At 37.0% G+C, this 15,579-nt stretch overlaps 4 protein-coding genes across 7 annotated transcripts in view; 2 read left to right on the top strand and 2 right to left on the bottom strand.

Annotated features, from left to right (window-relative positions):
• LOC101739780 (kinesin-like protein Klp98A) overlaps positions 1–7,622 on the top strand; it is a 50,491-nt gene extending 42,869 nt beyond the window's left edge. Inside the window, exons 25-27 of the mRNA XM_012690022.4 lie at positions 389–558; positions 1,111–1,299; positions 2,428–7,622. Of these exons, the coding sequence (XP_012545476.2) occupies positions 389–558; positions 1,111–1,299; positions 2,428–2,463 (395 nt within the window). The 3' untranslated portion in view covers positions 2,464–7,622. The remainder of the gene's footprint in view (positions 1–388; positions 559–1,110; positions 1,300–2,427) is intronic.
• Positions 7,623–8,102: 480 nt separating this feature from the next.
• LOC101735505 (EEF1A lysine methyltransferase 1) lies at positions 8,103–10,830 on the bottom strand. Of its 4 annotated transcripts, XM_021347719.3 has the most exons (5): positions 10,584–10,672; positions 10,298–10,433; positions 9,898–10,067; positions 9,026–9,176; positions 8,103–8,490 (listed from the first exon to the last, which is right to left on the bottom strand). In XM_021347719.3, the coding sequence occupies exons 3-5, from the start codon at positions 10,048–10,050 to the stop codon at positions 8,147–8,149; spliced, it is 648 nt and encodes a 215-aa protein (XP_021203394.1). In that variant the 5' UTR covers positions 10,051–10,067; positions 10,298–10,433; positions 10,584–10,672; the 3' UTR covers positions 8,103–8,146. The 4 variants fall into 4 exon arrangements, with proteins under 4 accessions (XP_021203394.1, XP_004925735.1, XP_004925730.1 ...); XM_004925678.5 differs by lacking the exons at positions 10,298–10,433; positions 10,584–10,672 and adding an exon at positions 10,681–10,830; XM_004925673.5 differs by lacking the exons at positions 10,298–10,433; positions 10,584–10,672 and adding an exon at positions 10,677–10,794.
• Positions 10,253–11,800, top strand: LOC101735376 (N-alpha-acetyltransferase 80). Its single transcript, XM_004925672.4, has 2 exons — positions 10,253–10,553; positions 11,132–11,800. The coding sequence occupies exon 2, from the start codon at positions 11,143–11,145 to the stop codon at positions 11,746–11,748; it is 606 nt and encodes a 201-aa protein (XP_004925729.1). The 5' UTR covers positions 10,253–10,553; positions 11,132–11,142; the 3' UTR covers positions 11,749–11,800.
• LOC101747169 (protein RRP5 homolog) overlaps positions 11,734–15,579 on the bottom strand; it is a 35,122-nt gene continuing 31,276 nt past the window's right edge. Inside the window, exons 18-21 of the mRNA XM_004925671.5 lie at positions 15,179–15,307; positions 14,580–14,835; positions 12,153–12,318; positions 11,734–11,954 (exon numbers count right to left, since the gene is read on the bottom strand). Of these exons, the coding sequence (XP_004925728.1) occupies positions 11,795–11,954; positions 12,153–12,318; positions 14,580–14,835; positions 15,179–15,307 (711 nt within the window). The 3' untranslated portion in view covers positions 11,734–11,794. The remainder of the gene's footprint in view (positions 11,955–12,152; positions 12,319–14,579; positions 14,836–15,178; positions 15,308–15,579) is intronic.

The raw sequence follows: 15,579 nt of genomic DNA on the forward strand, positions 1-15,579 counted from the left end.
CACTATTATGATTGTATTTTATACTTCTATAATCACAAATTTCGCCAAGACTATACTATAAAAAATATTAACAAAGACAAACAATATTTATTTTAATCTATTCTCAATTTGACAACAAAAAGAACAAAAGTTTGACAATAAATAGTATGCATGCGTTTGTGCGTCAAATACATGGTATGTAGTGTGTGTAATGTTTTCTTTATTGATTTAATGTATCTTTTATGCATAATTTTAAAAAAATATTAGCATTGTGCACTTCTTCCCTATATTCTTTATAAGTGTGGGAAATTTCATACTCCTCCGTCCGCGCAATTTTCATCAAAAGGGATACAAAGTTTTTACTTCACGTATTAATATATAGATAAGTTGGATAAAGCGTGTTGTGTAGACGCGGTGGTGAGCGTGCCGGGGTGGGTGACGCGCGGGGCGGGGGCGCGCACGCACCACGAGTACGAGGTGCGCGTGTGGCTGGGCGCGCGCTGTCGGTACTCGCTGCTGCGGCGCTACCGGCGCTTCCGGGACCTCTACCTCGAGATGCGGGCGCGCTACCCGGCGCAGGTGCGTGCTACTCACACACAGCCAATGAAACAACGTTCTAATCTGATTTCCCTCTATGTTTAGCAGCTTACACATACCATCACTATTAAGTGTTTATACCACTTTTCGTTAATCGATTCTTATAAGTATTAAGAACCGTCCAAATTTAGGGAAGTTGATCCATTTCTTATGCCAACTGTATAGTTATAATATTGTTTTTATTGCTTAGATGGGTGGACGAGCTCACAGCCCACCTGGTGTTAAGTAGTTACTGGAGCCCATAGACATCTACAACGTAAATGCGCCACCCATCTTGAGATATAAGTTCCAAGGTCTCAGTATAGTTACAACGTCTGCCCCACCCTTCAAACCGAAACGCATTACTGCTTCACGGCAGAAATGGGCTGGGTGGTGATACCTACCCGTGCGGACTCACAAGAGGTCCTACCACCAGATTATATATTAACGACAAGTCTTTGGAAGAAGTCCAATAAAAGAAGTTGGAGCTTTGCAGACCCGACCCAGTCATAGCGGTAGATAATGTGCGAAGTAGTGACCCGAGGTCGGTGGCAGGTGGGCGGCATCCCGTTCCCGCCGCGCACGCTGTGGGCGGGCGAGGGGGTGGCGCGCGCGCGGCGGGGGGCGCTGGAGCAGTTCCTGCGGCGCCTGCTGCGCGTGGCCGCCGCCGACCCGCGCTCCCCGCTGCACGCCGCGCCCCTCACGCGGGACAAGCTCGTCGCCTTCTCGCCCTTCTTCCGAAAGGTACGTCAGCTCCCATACAAACTAATCATCGCTTATTTCCGATTCGTCATATTTATTTATTTATTTACTACAAGGAGAATCAATAGCCAACTAAGATAGTATAATAATATAATAAATAATAGAAACAAAAAGCCAATTAAAGGTACAATATAATAAACAAATGAAAACACTAGAGAAACAAAAAAATAGCAACAAAGAAAGTAAAAACAATCAGCAAACACGAAACAACATAAGCAAAGGAGGAATACACCAGACTAATTTAAATGTACACTTATATATATGTATGTCTTAGACGACGAAAGGAAAGATCTTCCACCGAGCGGGTGATATTGCTCGGTAGACCGACGGTCCAAATGTTGTTTTTTTTCCTACTGAAATAGCTGAAATAGCGTAATCTTAACTAGTAGGTGAGCTCACGGGGATCAAACCTGACGACGTTGCTAACATGAACCCTAGCAAGAGCCGTGCTTCGCAGAATCTACCACCGGATCAGAAACGCGACCCATTGAGAAGATCCGACGAGAAACTCAATGGACTGTATCTGTGGGTTAATTTACTCTTCAAGCCCTTCGTCGCAAGCGACAGGTTCAGCGAGAATGGTAGCCGGTGCTTGAGGTACCGTTAGTGGATCGGGAAGATCCGAAATGACGTACGTGTTTTTGGCGACGTCACCTGCTTTCCATCCGGTCCGCAGGATCGGGAATGTAGTTACCAGCGGCCAAGATGAGAGGGTTCTCGTGTCGTGCCGCTTTATCGAATTGGCGCATTGATGCCGACTAGATACTTACTGATGGACTCTAGGTCAAGGTCGTCGTGCAGGTCGACGTTCCTGACGAACCACGGGGCTCCGACGGCTATCCTGCAAAAATGGGATTGAATAACTTGTAGTGGTTTTAAGTTAGTGCGGGCCGCGTGAGCGAACACTACACTTGCATAGGTCATGACGAGGCGTATGAAAGTTTTGTAGAGTGTCACCTTATTTCTAAGGGACAATTTACTTCGCTTGCAAATCATCGGATAGAGGCGTTCTAATATGAAGTCGGCACGGTCGCGTACCGTCTTTAAGTGGGGGCAGAATGTCATTCCTCTGTCGAGGGTGACGCCTAAGTGTTTGGTTTGCGGTTCCAGGGAGTGTTCGAGAGCGGCAAGTGCGGGACGGGATGATGCAGCGCGGAGGTCGGCGCGGCGCGGGCGCTAGGGGCCGCGGCCGCCGCCCTGCTGCGCGCGCTGCTGCTGGCCGTCCTGCTGGCCGCACGCTGCCTGCTGCTGCTGCTGCTGTTGCTCGCGCTCTACGCCCTCAGGAGGCGACGGTAGCCCACACCTCGCAACCACTCTACGCAACTTGACGACGAATAACTACAGATACTAAACTAGCTCATTTTTTTCCTACCTAAGCTGATAGCCTTGAGGGGCTATTTCAGCGTAACCTTAACTAGTAGGTGAGCTTACGAGGCTCAAACCGGAGTGATGCTAACACTGACCCTAGCAAGAGCAGTGCTTCGCAGAATCTACCACCGGATCGGAAACGCGACCCACTGAGAAGATCCGGCGAGAAACTCGAATGGGCTATAGCTCATAATTCGTTTGTTATAAAGTACAAAATCGGTGCAAGTTTGTGTTCTACACTAGCCTACTTTAATTTAAGGACACTAAATCATATATGTATGCGAGTATCCTGATTGTTAATATCGAATCCATAACAAAGGCAGTCACGGTGACTTAATTATCGGCTTGGCTGTACCAATAGTAATCCTTTGGTATTGTGATATAGATAAAGGATTTAGAAAAACAACGGTGATTAAATAATTAAAGTAATGTTTATTTAAGAAGTTGTCGTCGCCTCGATGTTGTGGGGGGACGAGGTACTATCTCTATTTTCCACGTTATTAGGTCCTCGTCTATTAACTTCCTACAAAGACATTAGTGATTATTGCATACTGTGAACCGAATTAAAGTAGACATCGGCTCAAAGTCCAGCGTGAGGGAGCAGCAGGGTAAGTAGCGGGGGAGGGGCGGGTTGGGGGGCGGCGCACAGCCTCAACACGGGTGCCTTTACTCTTAATACTTGTATGCTTAACGTTATCACAAAAACATTAGGTTTGTCCTTAATTATTATTACTTTCAACCGTGTTATTATTTGTTGTTGTTTTGCTCTTTATCTGATTTCTTTAGTGAGCTAGTGTTGAAGTTTTTAAGGTGATTTCAAAGCAATCCACCGAGAATTTTTTGGCACAATTTACTCAGTACGTTTTACTGCCTTTTGTGAAACAGAATATTCTGTCACAATAGAAGTATCCCTGTATAACTTATGCTTGTATGATTTGTGATTGACTATTATTAAGTGATATTTTTTTTAAATGTGTTTTTGTTATATTTCTATACCATATATAAACTTACTCATAAATGCAACATGGATTATTTTATGAGTGGTTAAATTTGTAATAGATGAAATTTTATTCATTGATTTAGCAATTATTAATATTAATTACACTTATATTTTCTAGAACATTAATTTTAGTTTCCGTTCAAGAATTAAGGAGTATGATGATGATCATTTTAACCAATATGCTTTTTTGTGTTTATTTGATCATTCTTGCATAAAAATATTCTGAACTCTCCACAAATTTCATACAAGCATAACTTATTACGTTATCTTTATACGCTCGCTTAGTAAATTAGGTTACTGAGTATTGTTTATTTTGGTTTTTTTCTTTATATTTTTATATATTTTGTGAAAGTAGTTGTTATAATTGTAATTGGTAATGAGGGCTTCCTTTGATTAGCGTTTTGTTTAAGACATCCCGGTTGTGTTTTGATGTTAGGAATTTCTTTAAACTGAATAATGTCGTGTGAACGTGTGTCACGGGAGTGGAGACAGTCCCTGGACAACACTTGACGGTTGTTGTGTTCGATGACAATGTCGATTACTATTTTTTTCCCTACCTATGCTGATAGCCTAGAAAGGCTATTTCAGCTTCTCATTGGCGCCTAGGTGAACTCGCGGGGCTCAAACCGGGTGTGCTCCTAACAGTGGCCCTAGCAAGGGCAGTGCTTCGTAGAAACTCAGTGGGCTGTGGTGTCTATGGGTGATTGCACTTGCTCGTGCAATTAGGAATATATGCCGCAATTGTTATTTTCATGAGCCATTCCTTTGATATTATTCACAAACAACGGTTCAAATAGATTTGTTTAAATTGATTTCTAACATTAAAACACCCTGTATATGGAGCACCCAGAGAGAGTGTGTTGTCTGCACGTGCCGATCTCTGGAAATCAATAAAAATTTAGGTTGATAAGGATAAATGAAATTAATTCTATTATTTAGTATTTATGAGAGCAGCAACAACACCAATGTGGTTGCTCTTCCACTTTTGTTTAGTAGTTTTTTGATCTTAAACCGACATAAAGTTTGTTTGTGTTATTTTACTAAAGTTTATATTTTAAAATTCATTAACAGTAATATATTGTTATATTACTTGTGTTGTGTATAGAAAAAGCCTAAAAGAAAAGGAAAAAAAATATTTCTGATGAACTTAATTCTTAAAAAATGCAATTCACTAACTTATTGAAGGTGTGATGAATAAAATTAAATAATTATTGAATTTATTAGACTAATTATAGGAAGTGAATATAATTACATCAATTAATGCTTAAAGAGTATTACAAATGTTATAATTCTAAAATTCTATACTATAGTATTTGTTTATACAAAAAAAAATTTGACGAATATGCTTCTATTATTTGTTAACCTAAAATGTGGTTTCCATATATATATTTTTTTTTTCGATAGCAAATTTTTATTGTTACCATCAATGACTTGAAACTAAAATTGAAGTTAGTAAAATTCCACTAAACGCACTAAAACTGCCTGCGTTAAGGACATAGCTAGGAGTTTATTTCTGTAGCAAAGAAAACCCTAACAAGGTTTCTGTAAACTAAGCAAGAAATTTCCGATAGTGTTCTCTGACTAGAACGATTTGCAGAGAAAACAGTTTGTAAAGTATAATGAGGAAACAAAAGACATTTTTGATGTGAATAGAGAATTACAATGGTTTTTTTTTTTGTTTTAGTTTTTTTATTATATGACAATTTATTATGATTACTAAATTAGACGAATGATTCTTTAAAGAAGCGCATATAGTTTGACTGTAGTTTCCTGAATGAAACTATCTCGTGTAACTCAAGAACGACGTGTTGTGTTTAATATTTTGAAAATAAGCCTTGATTTAAGGAAATTTAACAGAATAGTAATGTTATTAATTTAACAATAAAAGTAATGGCGCTTGATTTGAATCTTAATAGATTATATTTTGTACCTAGACAATCTAAATTTGAAATTCTGTAGCAGCGCACATTGATTAAATGTTGCTATACTAAAAAAAGTCAATGTTGATACAACAAAAAAGGAAATGTAATTTGACGAAGGCATAGCTTCAGTGCGCTTTCCTTTTATTCGAAAGCCATTTTGTATGCTAGCTTTCTCGTTATTTACTCGCGAAATATAACACAATTCACTTTAATTTATATAGAAACAATCATAAATATTTGTTGTAGACGTAAAACTTGGTATTTGTATAAAATGTTCAGTATATAATGCAACCGTGCGTGTTCATTTGAAAATGAGTTGAATAACAACAATTTATGTTTCAATAAGTCTGCATGTCTAATAGTATCTCTGATTGTCTTTTCGTTTTTATATTTATGTGCCTAACCCGAGGGTACAGCGGGCTTCCAAGTGGAAAGATCCTCTTGACACTCTTGCAAATTTCATCAATGTGTATCATAAACGAATTTCAATAATGACAACCCCAAATATTCGTTACGAACGGCCTTTTGACAGTAAAACTAATATGAGGGTTAGAAAAAAAAAGTTTTTATTAGTTGCCACGCGTAGGCATTTAAGCAATCTTTTTTTTCATGCCGTGAATCCCATGCCTTCCTCTTACTCGTGTATCTGTCGAGTCATGATGCGGAGTGTTGCACGTCGCCGACGACAGGGGACGGAGCCCCGACGTGAGGTGAAGACTCCTAGGCGTTGGTGCCCTCGGGTATGAGGAATGCAACTTGAGCAAATGTAATGTTGTGCAAATGCAACGCCACTCGTTGCAAGAGTCGAAATCGAATAGATATATTACTGTTATTTGACCGTGATTATATATCATATTATATTTCCAGTACAAAAATGTAGCTACGACAATATTATGACCAATATTTAATGTTAGATTCAATTAAATTTAGCATGTGTGCGTTGCATGTACATCTGTATGTGTATTAATAATGTATAATTGTTACGATTTAAATAATAACGAGAATATGTATTTTTGTATGTTATAATATAATTGATAAGTTTCAGAGTTTTAAAGTATAAATTTATGTTTCGAGTTTTCTGAATGTATTATTTAAAATGGCAACACCAATCTATACAATGGATACGTTGATGACGGTTAATTTATATGAAGGAATTAGTAAAAACTTTTCATCTTCTTGCAATTCATGTAAATAATGATATGTAATATGGCATCACAATAGGCCTAATCTATTTATTTAGCAACAATACTATTTTACTAATGATCTATCTATTTAGCATAATATAGAAAAGTATAATAATATATTGTTAATCAATTCAAAGAACTGAAATTAAATAAACATATATTTCCACAAGATATTTATAAATAAGAAAAATATATAGTAAATATGTTTTATGATTAAACACTAACATATATGAGGTATAAAATGTTTATTAATTAATTAATGTACAATAATACGCATTTGTATTGTGATAAGATTTTCAATTCAATTCTTGACGAAGTAAGTTCTCATTGTTAAAGGACCTAATTTAAATACAGTATTTGTGTCGAGTCACATGACTGATGATTTTGTTTCATTTTCGGATAATGTATTTCATACAATAAGTATAATACAATAGATTAATCTATTTAAACCTTAATGCATTTGAAATAAGTATTTTGTTAAGTGTTTTGAAAGCACGTGCCGATGGTTCTACTGGTGTAGACAATTTATATTACTTTTTTTAATTCAGTCGGCTTCAGTATCGAAATAAATAAATAACAATAATTTTTTTTTAGAACATAGCCCTGCTATTGATACGGTTTAATGATCCAAAAATATAAGCTGGTTGTGTTTTTAAATTGAAACAGTCAAACGCAACATGAAAAAATCGAAAATTCACAAAAAAAAACATAATTAAAAAAAAAGCTCTACAAACAAAATGTGTATATTATATTTTAATTAGTTAATGATGGTCAATAATAAACATGTTGGCATGTACGTTTTGTTAAGAATAAATAAAATGGAATGTTTCAGTTTGTGTTTTAGTATCTTCAACTAACTATAATCCAACATAAATGAGACTGTGCAATATTTCAAGTTGAAAGTGCTCACCCGTCTACTTTAAAAACTATCTTTTTTTTATTATTGCTTAGATGTGTGGACGAGCTCACAGCCCACCTGGTGTTAAGTGGTTACTGGAGCCCATAGACATCTACAACGTAAATGCGCCCCCACCTTGAGATGGGTCTCAGTATAGTTACAACGGCTGCCCCACCCTTCAAACCGAAACGCATTACTGCTTCACGGCAGAAATAGGCAGGGTGGTGGTACCTATCCGCGCGGACTCACGAGAGGTCCTACCACCAGTAAATCTTTCATCCCAATAGACAAAACTGTTTTATTTTTATGTTTTATTTTATAACCATTTCAAGACATGATTGTTGTTTAAACACACACAATCTAACTGAAAATAATCTCCAGAATATTATTAACTCATAAATAATAGATTACAATGAAAATAAAAATAAAAATTTATTCATACAACTTCTACAAAACATCAACTCAAGACACTGTCCAAATCAAAGTTAGCATAACACGAGAACTCATTAGCTAAATTATTTCGGTGTTTAGGTTGGAATTCGCATAATTTTAAATCTAGCAATTCCTTTACTATATCCTTCATTATGGTACCGGTGCATAAAATTATTTTATCTTTCGAAAGCAATTTGATTGTCTCCGATGTTTTTGTTATGCATTCTTCAGAAAGGAATGGTGGGTCGGCCACTACTAAATCGTATGAGTGATGTACGTCAGGTGGTACCTCCTTAGGATTGTTATAATCGTAGAATATGTAGTCAGGACCGTGAACTTCAAATCGTCTGTCGTATTCTAGTAGGGTGACTGAAATTAAAATAATCACATTTGGTAGTTTTTAAAATTAAAGCTTCAGGTCAGTGTAAACTGATCTTTTTTATGTTGTTACGTTTGAAAATGTTATGAGGATATTATTATACCTTGGCTAGTGAATGTGGAAAACTTTTATTTTTTAAAGTAGCCTACCTATAAATTCTAGCAGAACATAGATGACTTTACTAATTCATTTTTAGACTTTGTTTTGTGCAATACATGTTTTTTAAATTGGCTTACTTTTTCTACCTTTTTTACCTAATTTTGTTATCACCGAATGCCTTATTATGGTTCTGTGGTACACACTTCTTTTACTACTTAATTAACTGAATCTCTTAGGTATTCATTTTATATTTATTGACCTTTTAAATAAAAAATTAACTACTTAAAATTAGTGAAATTTTCAGTTTTTTAAGTTTCAGTGCTTTCCGTGGTCAACTAGGTAATTTAATTTGATTGTTTAAAATGATAGTGACAACTAGTGAGAATTGAAGAAAATACTTTAAACTTAGCAATGTTAAATACATACCAGTCCCTCTGTCTCCGATCTGTCTTTTCAAGGGCACAAAGAGTGTGGGGCACGAAATCAGTGCCACTTTACCTCTGTCGTCTAATACTTTATCAATTACTTTGACCAGAGAGTGTACCGTTTTCTCATCATACCAAAACTGACTCAGTTGCTGAAAAAATAAGGTTTTTTTTTCTATTTATTATTTATGATGTATTTGTTGATTACAACAAACACTAGTATGAATTCTGTTTTGTGTTATATATCAATTCTGTTTGATTGCTAATCTTATTTGTGGATCTGGGCATATATTATTGTTACGTTTGGAAATGTTATGAGGATATTATTATACCTTGGCTGGTGAATGTGGAAAACTTTTACTGGTGGTAGGACCTCTTGTGAGCCCGTGCGGGTCGGTACCACCGCCCTGCTTATTTCTGCCGTGAAGCAGTAATGCGTTTCAGTTTGAAGGGTGGGGCAGCCGTTGTGACTATACTGAGACCTTAGAACTATATCTCAAGGTGTGTGGCGCATTTACGTTGTAGATGTCTATGGGCTCCAGTAACCACTTAACACCAGGTGGGCTGTGAGCTCGTCCACAATTCTAAGCAATAAAAAATAAAAAAATAAAAAATTATGCTGCCTGGTACTTTGATCCTTCAGGATCTGTTCTGTCGGACAAGTTGATCTTATAGAAATTTGTTTTTCAGTGTCAAAGTTCCCAGTGAGCATCCCAACCAAGTATCCAAGCTGATTTTTACAAAGCTTAGTTTAACTTAAGAACTCTATTTTATGTCTGGGACCCTTGGTATACCTCCATATTGGATTGCTTAATTTAGCTAATTTTTATATGAATTCTGAAAATTAGTTGTCATAAGCATATTATTGCATACCCAATTTTCATCAAACAAAATATTCTCAGTTAATTTTTTATCCGCTTCTAGCTTTACAAGGATTTCTTGTCTTTTACTTTGTTCAGCATAGAATTCCTGTAAAGCAGCAAATGTCTCTGCTGACAATGTGGGCACGTCTTCATCTGCTTCCATTGCACAAAAAGATGTAGCTGGAAGATTATTTCACATATTTATAGTTCCACTATATAAATACTTACAAAAATACTAATACAAGATGGAAATATATTGTTATAGTATTATTATTATTACTGTATATTTTAAATAATTTTAATTCACAGTTTTTCACTTTAAAAAATATAGAGAGCAAGCAGTCTGTAATGTGTGCTTTAACACTATCTCAAAGTTATGATATGTTCCAATATGTTTTCAAAAAAGTTACCAATTGATTCTTAGATTAAATATCTTGTTTTGGTGCACCGAAAGACTTTTTCACACCTCTAAACCCATATGTTGTACTTTAGACCAAATTACAATTATAAATTATAAATTGTATACACATAGACGAGCTTTGACAGCTAGAATTATAAATAGGTTAGTTTGTAAACGTCTGTATGGGACACAGGTTCTACGCGAAAATGAGGTGGTAGAAGAAGAAACTATCTTGAAAATTACAAAATGCAACAATTATTTGTTTGGTAAGAACACACAAATTATTTACTCTCAACCTTTTCATTAACTTTATTGTTTTAGAACTTTAAATACGGTTTTAATAAGCCTATTTTAACTTTTTATTGCTGTTTGAGTAGGTAGGTACCTACCTACCATTGATCTTTTTGACAGTCGGCTGTTGACATTTGACACTAAATAATCAGCAATTAAAATGTGAAGAGGATTCAAACCAAAGATTAAAGAATATTCACTTCAGAAATTGGTCAACATTAATCCCCAGATAACAATTCATTTGAAAAGAGCGAGCGATATGATTTATTTCTTGGAAATCCTCCGTTCAATGTCCAATTTAATTAACTGTTGCACAATACCATCCCCGATACAGATTAAATAGAAATGTCGCGGTTTTTTTATTATGAAATGTGGATCGTGTTCTTAATCTAGATCGAGCAATGAGCTTTTAATAATAATTTTAACCTATATAATAAATTTTACTAACTAGTATTCCGACTAAGCTATATAGATCGTGTTGAGATATTCTCATGCGTTAATTCTAGTCTAGTATAGCTTATTCCTATAAACTATGTTTTCTTTTTTCTTTTAGACCTTTTAAAAATGGAACCCGAAAACCTTAAAGTATTACCATTGCACAAACATCCTGAGTATTTGAAAGCATGCTGCGAAATGATAAACGAAGAGTGGCCCCGTAGTGAAACCGCAAGAATGATGTCCTTACAAGCGTCCTGCAATGAACTACCTACTAGTTTAATTTTAGTTGCGAACACAAAGTCTCTGTTGGGTCATTGTAAATTAACAGCCATACCTAGCATACCGGAGAGCTGTTTTGTAGAGACCGTTGTGATAAGCAGAGCGATGCGCGGGAAAAAATTAGGAACGTTTTTAATGAAACGCGTGGAGGAATATTGTAAAAGCGTTTTAAATTTGAAAATGATTCATTTGTCGACGAAAGGACAAGAAAACTTCTACGTGAAGTTGGGATACAAAGTTTGTGCACCTATTTCTATATACGGTGTACGATTGCCGAGCCATAGTTACAGTTCTGCTGTCAGTATTAAATTAGATAATCCAGTTGCCATCAATCCTATTACTCAGACAGTACCAGGAGCTTTCCCTCCCCCGCCCCCGCCGATGCCTAAAATTCTTAAAAATACGGACAACACAATAAAATCCAACAAAACATACATGTTCAAGTACTTATAATTGATTTTATTAATTTATAAATTAATAGTACAATAAAAATTATTGATTAGAACTTTGCTTTTTCTACATATTCTATGGCGCGCTGTCGGATTATCTCCGCTTTCCCTTCATCACCGATCTTCTCTTCGACTTCAATCCATTTTTTATAGAGCACTTTCATTTTTCTAGCTGGCAACTGATGGGACGTGATGCGTTCCATAACTTGTCTGTGTAAAAAAAAACAATTTTGAAAGGTTCATTTTGACATATATATATTTTTTTAATTTTATGGCCTGGTTACTAAAGCCAACATTTTGACATGTGCTCTGTGTAGTGTTGCAAATGTGTTCTGCAAATAATGCTTTAAATTTAAAGATACAAACCTTAAATATCACTAAAGAAAAAAATGATGTTTGTGTACTGACCTAACGCGTTCGATATCGTTTTCCTTAACGAGCATATCGACGTACACGGCACACACGTCGACGCGTTGCGGGTAAACAGCGAGCACTTGTTCGAGTAAGGCTTCAGCGCGCTCTCGCTCGCCGCGGTCTCGCTCTAGCAGGGCGAACTGCACCAACACTTGTACATCTACAGACAACACACAACAGAACATTTTTATTGAAGTTATACTTCTTTAGGCGCGTTATGAAAAATTGATGAGAGTGAAATTTTACGATGCGCGCGCACCGTGACACAAAATTAACAGAAATGACGTTGCCCACTAAATCGCTCATTACAATACGACCGACGTAACTCGGCGAGTCTGAATATAGCCGCAGGTGAACTTTCCGAAGCGCTTTTTTTTTTCTAAGGCTATTCCAGCGTAACCTTAACTAGTAGGTGAGCTCACGGGGCTCAAACCTGACGACGTTGCTAACACGAACCCTAGTAAGAGCCGTGCTTCGCAGAATCTACCACCGGATCGGAAACGCGACCCACTGAGAAGATCCGGCAAGAAACTCAGTGGGCTGTGTCTGTGGGTTAATTTACTCGTCGAGCCAATGGTCGCAAGCGACGGGTTCGACGAGAACGGTGACCGGTGCTTGAGGTACCTAAAAGCACCGTTAGTGGATCGGGAGGATCCGAGATTACGTGTTTTGGGCGACGTCGACTGCTTTCCATTCTTTCCACAGGATCGGGAATGTAGTTACCCGCGGCCACGATGAGAGAGTTCTCGTGTCGTGCCGTTTTATCGAAGTGGTTCCGAACCGTACCGAGAATTATCGAATTATCGAATTTATACGATGTCAAGAAAAGGGATGTCCAATATGCGTGTTTGAGGATGTTGTTTAATCGATATTTTTTTCAAATTGATTAAAATTTAAATAAAAAAAAGGAAATAAATTTCATAAAAATAAAGTATAACTTCTTACGCGCGTACATATAAGTACACGCACCCTTTTTTTTACTCACTACAGTCATGTGTGTTCCTGTTTGAAATATAAGAAGGGTAGTTTCATTCCAGCGTGGGCTTCTGGACTTACTGGTGGTAGGTAGGAGTGGGTGATATAAATCGTATATAGATTCAATACCTATATATCGCACCAATATCGTTGAATCCGATATCGCCCCGCACGAAATCTATATATCGATATCAGCCGATACACGATATTGCTCGATGTGATGCGCATCGCCATATCGTACCGATTCGTGAATCGAAATCTATATTTCGATATCAGCCGATACACGATATTGCTCGATGTGATGCGCATCGGCATATCGTACCGATTCGTGAATATCAGCAATATTCGTTTGGTTCGTATCGAATCGGCCAGAGTGAGTGAGCGCACGATAGGGATATCATGTGATGAATGAAACAGAAACAGGCATTAGCCATACAATTGTAAACCTTATATTTAAGTCCATATGTCTGTAGATTATTCTTAGCGTATCAGCAGGATACAATTAAGGAAAGAAGTTTAAACTTTCGACCCTAACTTGAATGCAGTATAGCCTATTTGCATCGTTGAATTTAATTTCACGCGCTTTGACCTTGAACTAGAATTTTTGGACAAGTGTTTATAAATACTTAAAAGTTTTTTGTGTTTGATTTTTAAAGTACACATTTTTCTATTTTTAGTTGAATCCAAATAATTGAGTTTATTTCTTGTGTTTGTATTAAACTTTTGAAATCTACACTCTTTTGGTATATTTTGTAATTTTAAATTAAGACACAAAATACTAAAAACTGAAAATAATGTAGCCAGTCCTAAGCCTGGTAAAAGCATGAAGGAAAGCTTTTTTGATATTTTTATTTTCATGTTCTTTTTATTACTTTAAGATCATATTATAAATTGATATCAGAAAACCAACCGTATAACGTTGACTTAAATCTATATCTACTATGATATTATATCAGCGTATCGTTTCAAATCTCAAATATCATGAATCGAGAAAATCTACTAGCATCCATCAATATATAGATTCAGAAAATATATAGATTCAATATCCGATATTGATCCTCGATATATAGATACGATTCGATACGCGGCAAAACCGATATTACCCACTCCTAGTGGTAGGACCTCTTGTGAGTCCGCGCGGGTAGGTACCACCGCCCTGTCTATTTCTGCCGTGAAGCAGTAATGCGTTTCGGTTTGAAGGGTGAGGCAGCCATTATAACTATACTTGAGACCTTAGAACTTATATCTCAAGGTGGGTGGCGCATTTACGTTGTGGATGTCTATGGGCTCCAGTAACCACTTAACACCAGGTGGGCTGTAAGTCTCAGTTTGACAGTACAACGGCTGCCTCACCTTTCGAACCGAAACGCATTTCTGCAATAGGCAGGGCGGTGGTGGTGGTACCTATCTAATAGATGCCCGCTCTATTTGATCAAGAGTACTTACGTTCTTTCTTCTCCAAAACGTTCAAGGCTTTCTGCATAACGTATCTCGCTTTCTCTTTGAGATTCAGTTTGTAGCAGGCTGTCCCGCACAGCGTATAGGTTTTTGGATCCTTTTTGTATTTCCTTAGCATGAGGTCGACGAGCGCGGAGAGTTCCTGCTGCTTGCCAGTGTCCACATATATGTCCAGCAGCTTGGAGTGGACTTTGAAAGTGTCGTTCATCTGCAAAGCTTCCTCTAAAGTCTTCTGTTGAGACTCCTGTTGGGATAGTGAGATCACTTAATGATTGAGTTATCTATATATATAAAAATGAATTGCTGTTCGTTAGTCTAAAACTCGAGAACGGCTTGACCGATTTGGCTAATTTTGATCTTGAACTATTTGTGGAAGGTTTAAAAGGTAGATAAATATGAAAACGCTTGGAATTAAATAAAAATAAGAATTTTGTTTTTCCTTTGACGTTTCCCCCGTCGGACAGATTCCTTTTTAAGTTTATTTTATACAAAAGTTTAGGTCTTTTATTTATCGATTGAGGCACTAGGTCAACTAGTATTCAATATTTTGCAATTTCCCAATAATTTCACTTTAAAAGATTCCTGACCTTAGTGCCGAATCTGTTCTCGAGGTTGATGAGTGCCAGCCACACGTTCAACTTCTCATCTTCTTCACGGAAACAAATTGTACTGAGCGCCTTCCTGGCCACGGCACGGGCCTTCTCTATCTCAGTAGCCTGTTGAAGGGAATACAGTATGAATGAAAATTAATAAATAAAATTAATGGCTGGGGATTAGCAGGAGACCAAAGCAAACCCTAGCTTGGAGGATGGCAAAGCTGAAGTGGGCTGTGCATGTTATAGTGAACAATGACGTCAATGTTCATATGAGAAAGACACGCAGCATCTTACAATATTCTTTATAACATTGTCTGATGTTATAATAGCTCTGCATAGCTCTGGATTCATGTCGCCAGAGACAAAACAAAATGGAAATCTTTGGAGGAGGC

Source organism: Bombyx mori, chromosome 25 (assembly GCF_030269925.1).
Source record: "Bombyx mori chromosome 25, ASM3026992v2".
Taxonomy (NCBI): Eukaryota; Metazoa; Arthropoda; class Insecta; order Lepidoptera; family Bombycidae; genus Bombyx; species Bombyx mori.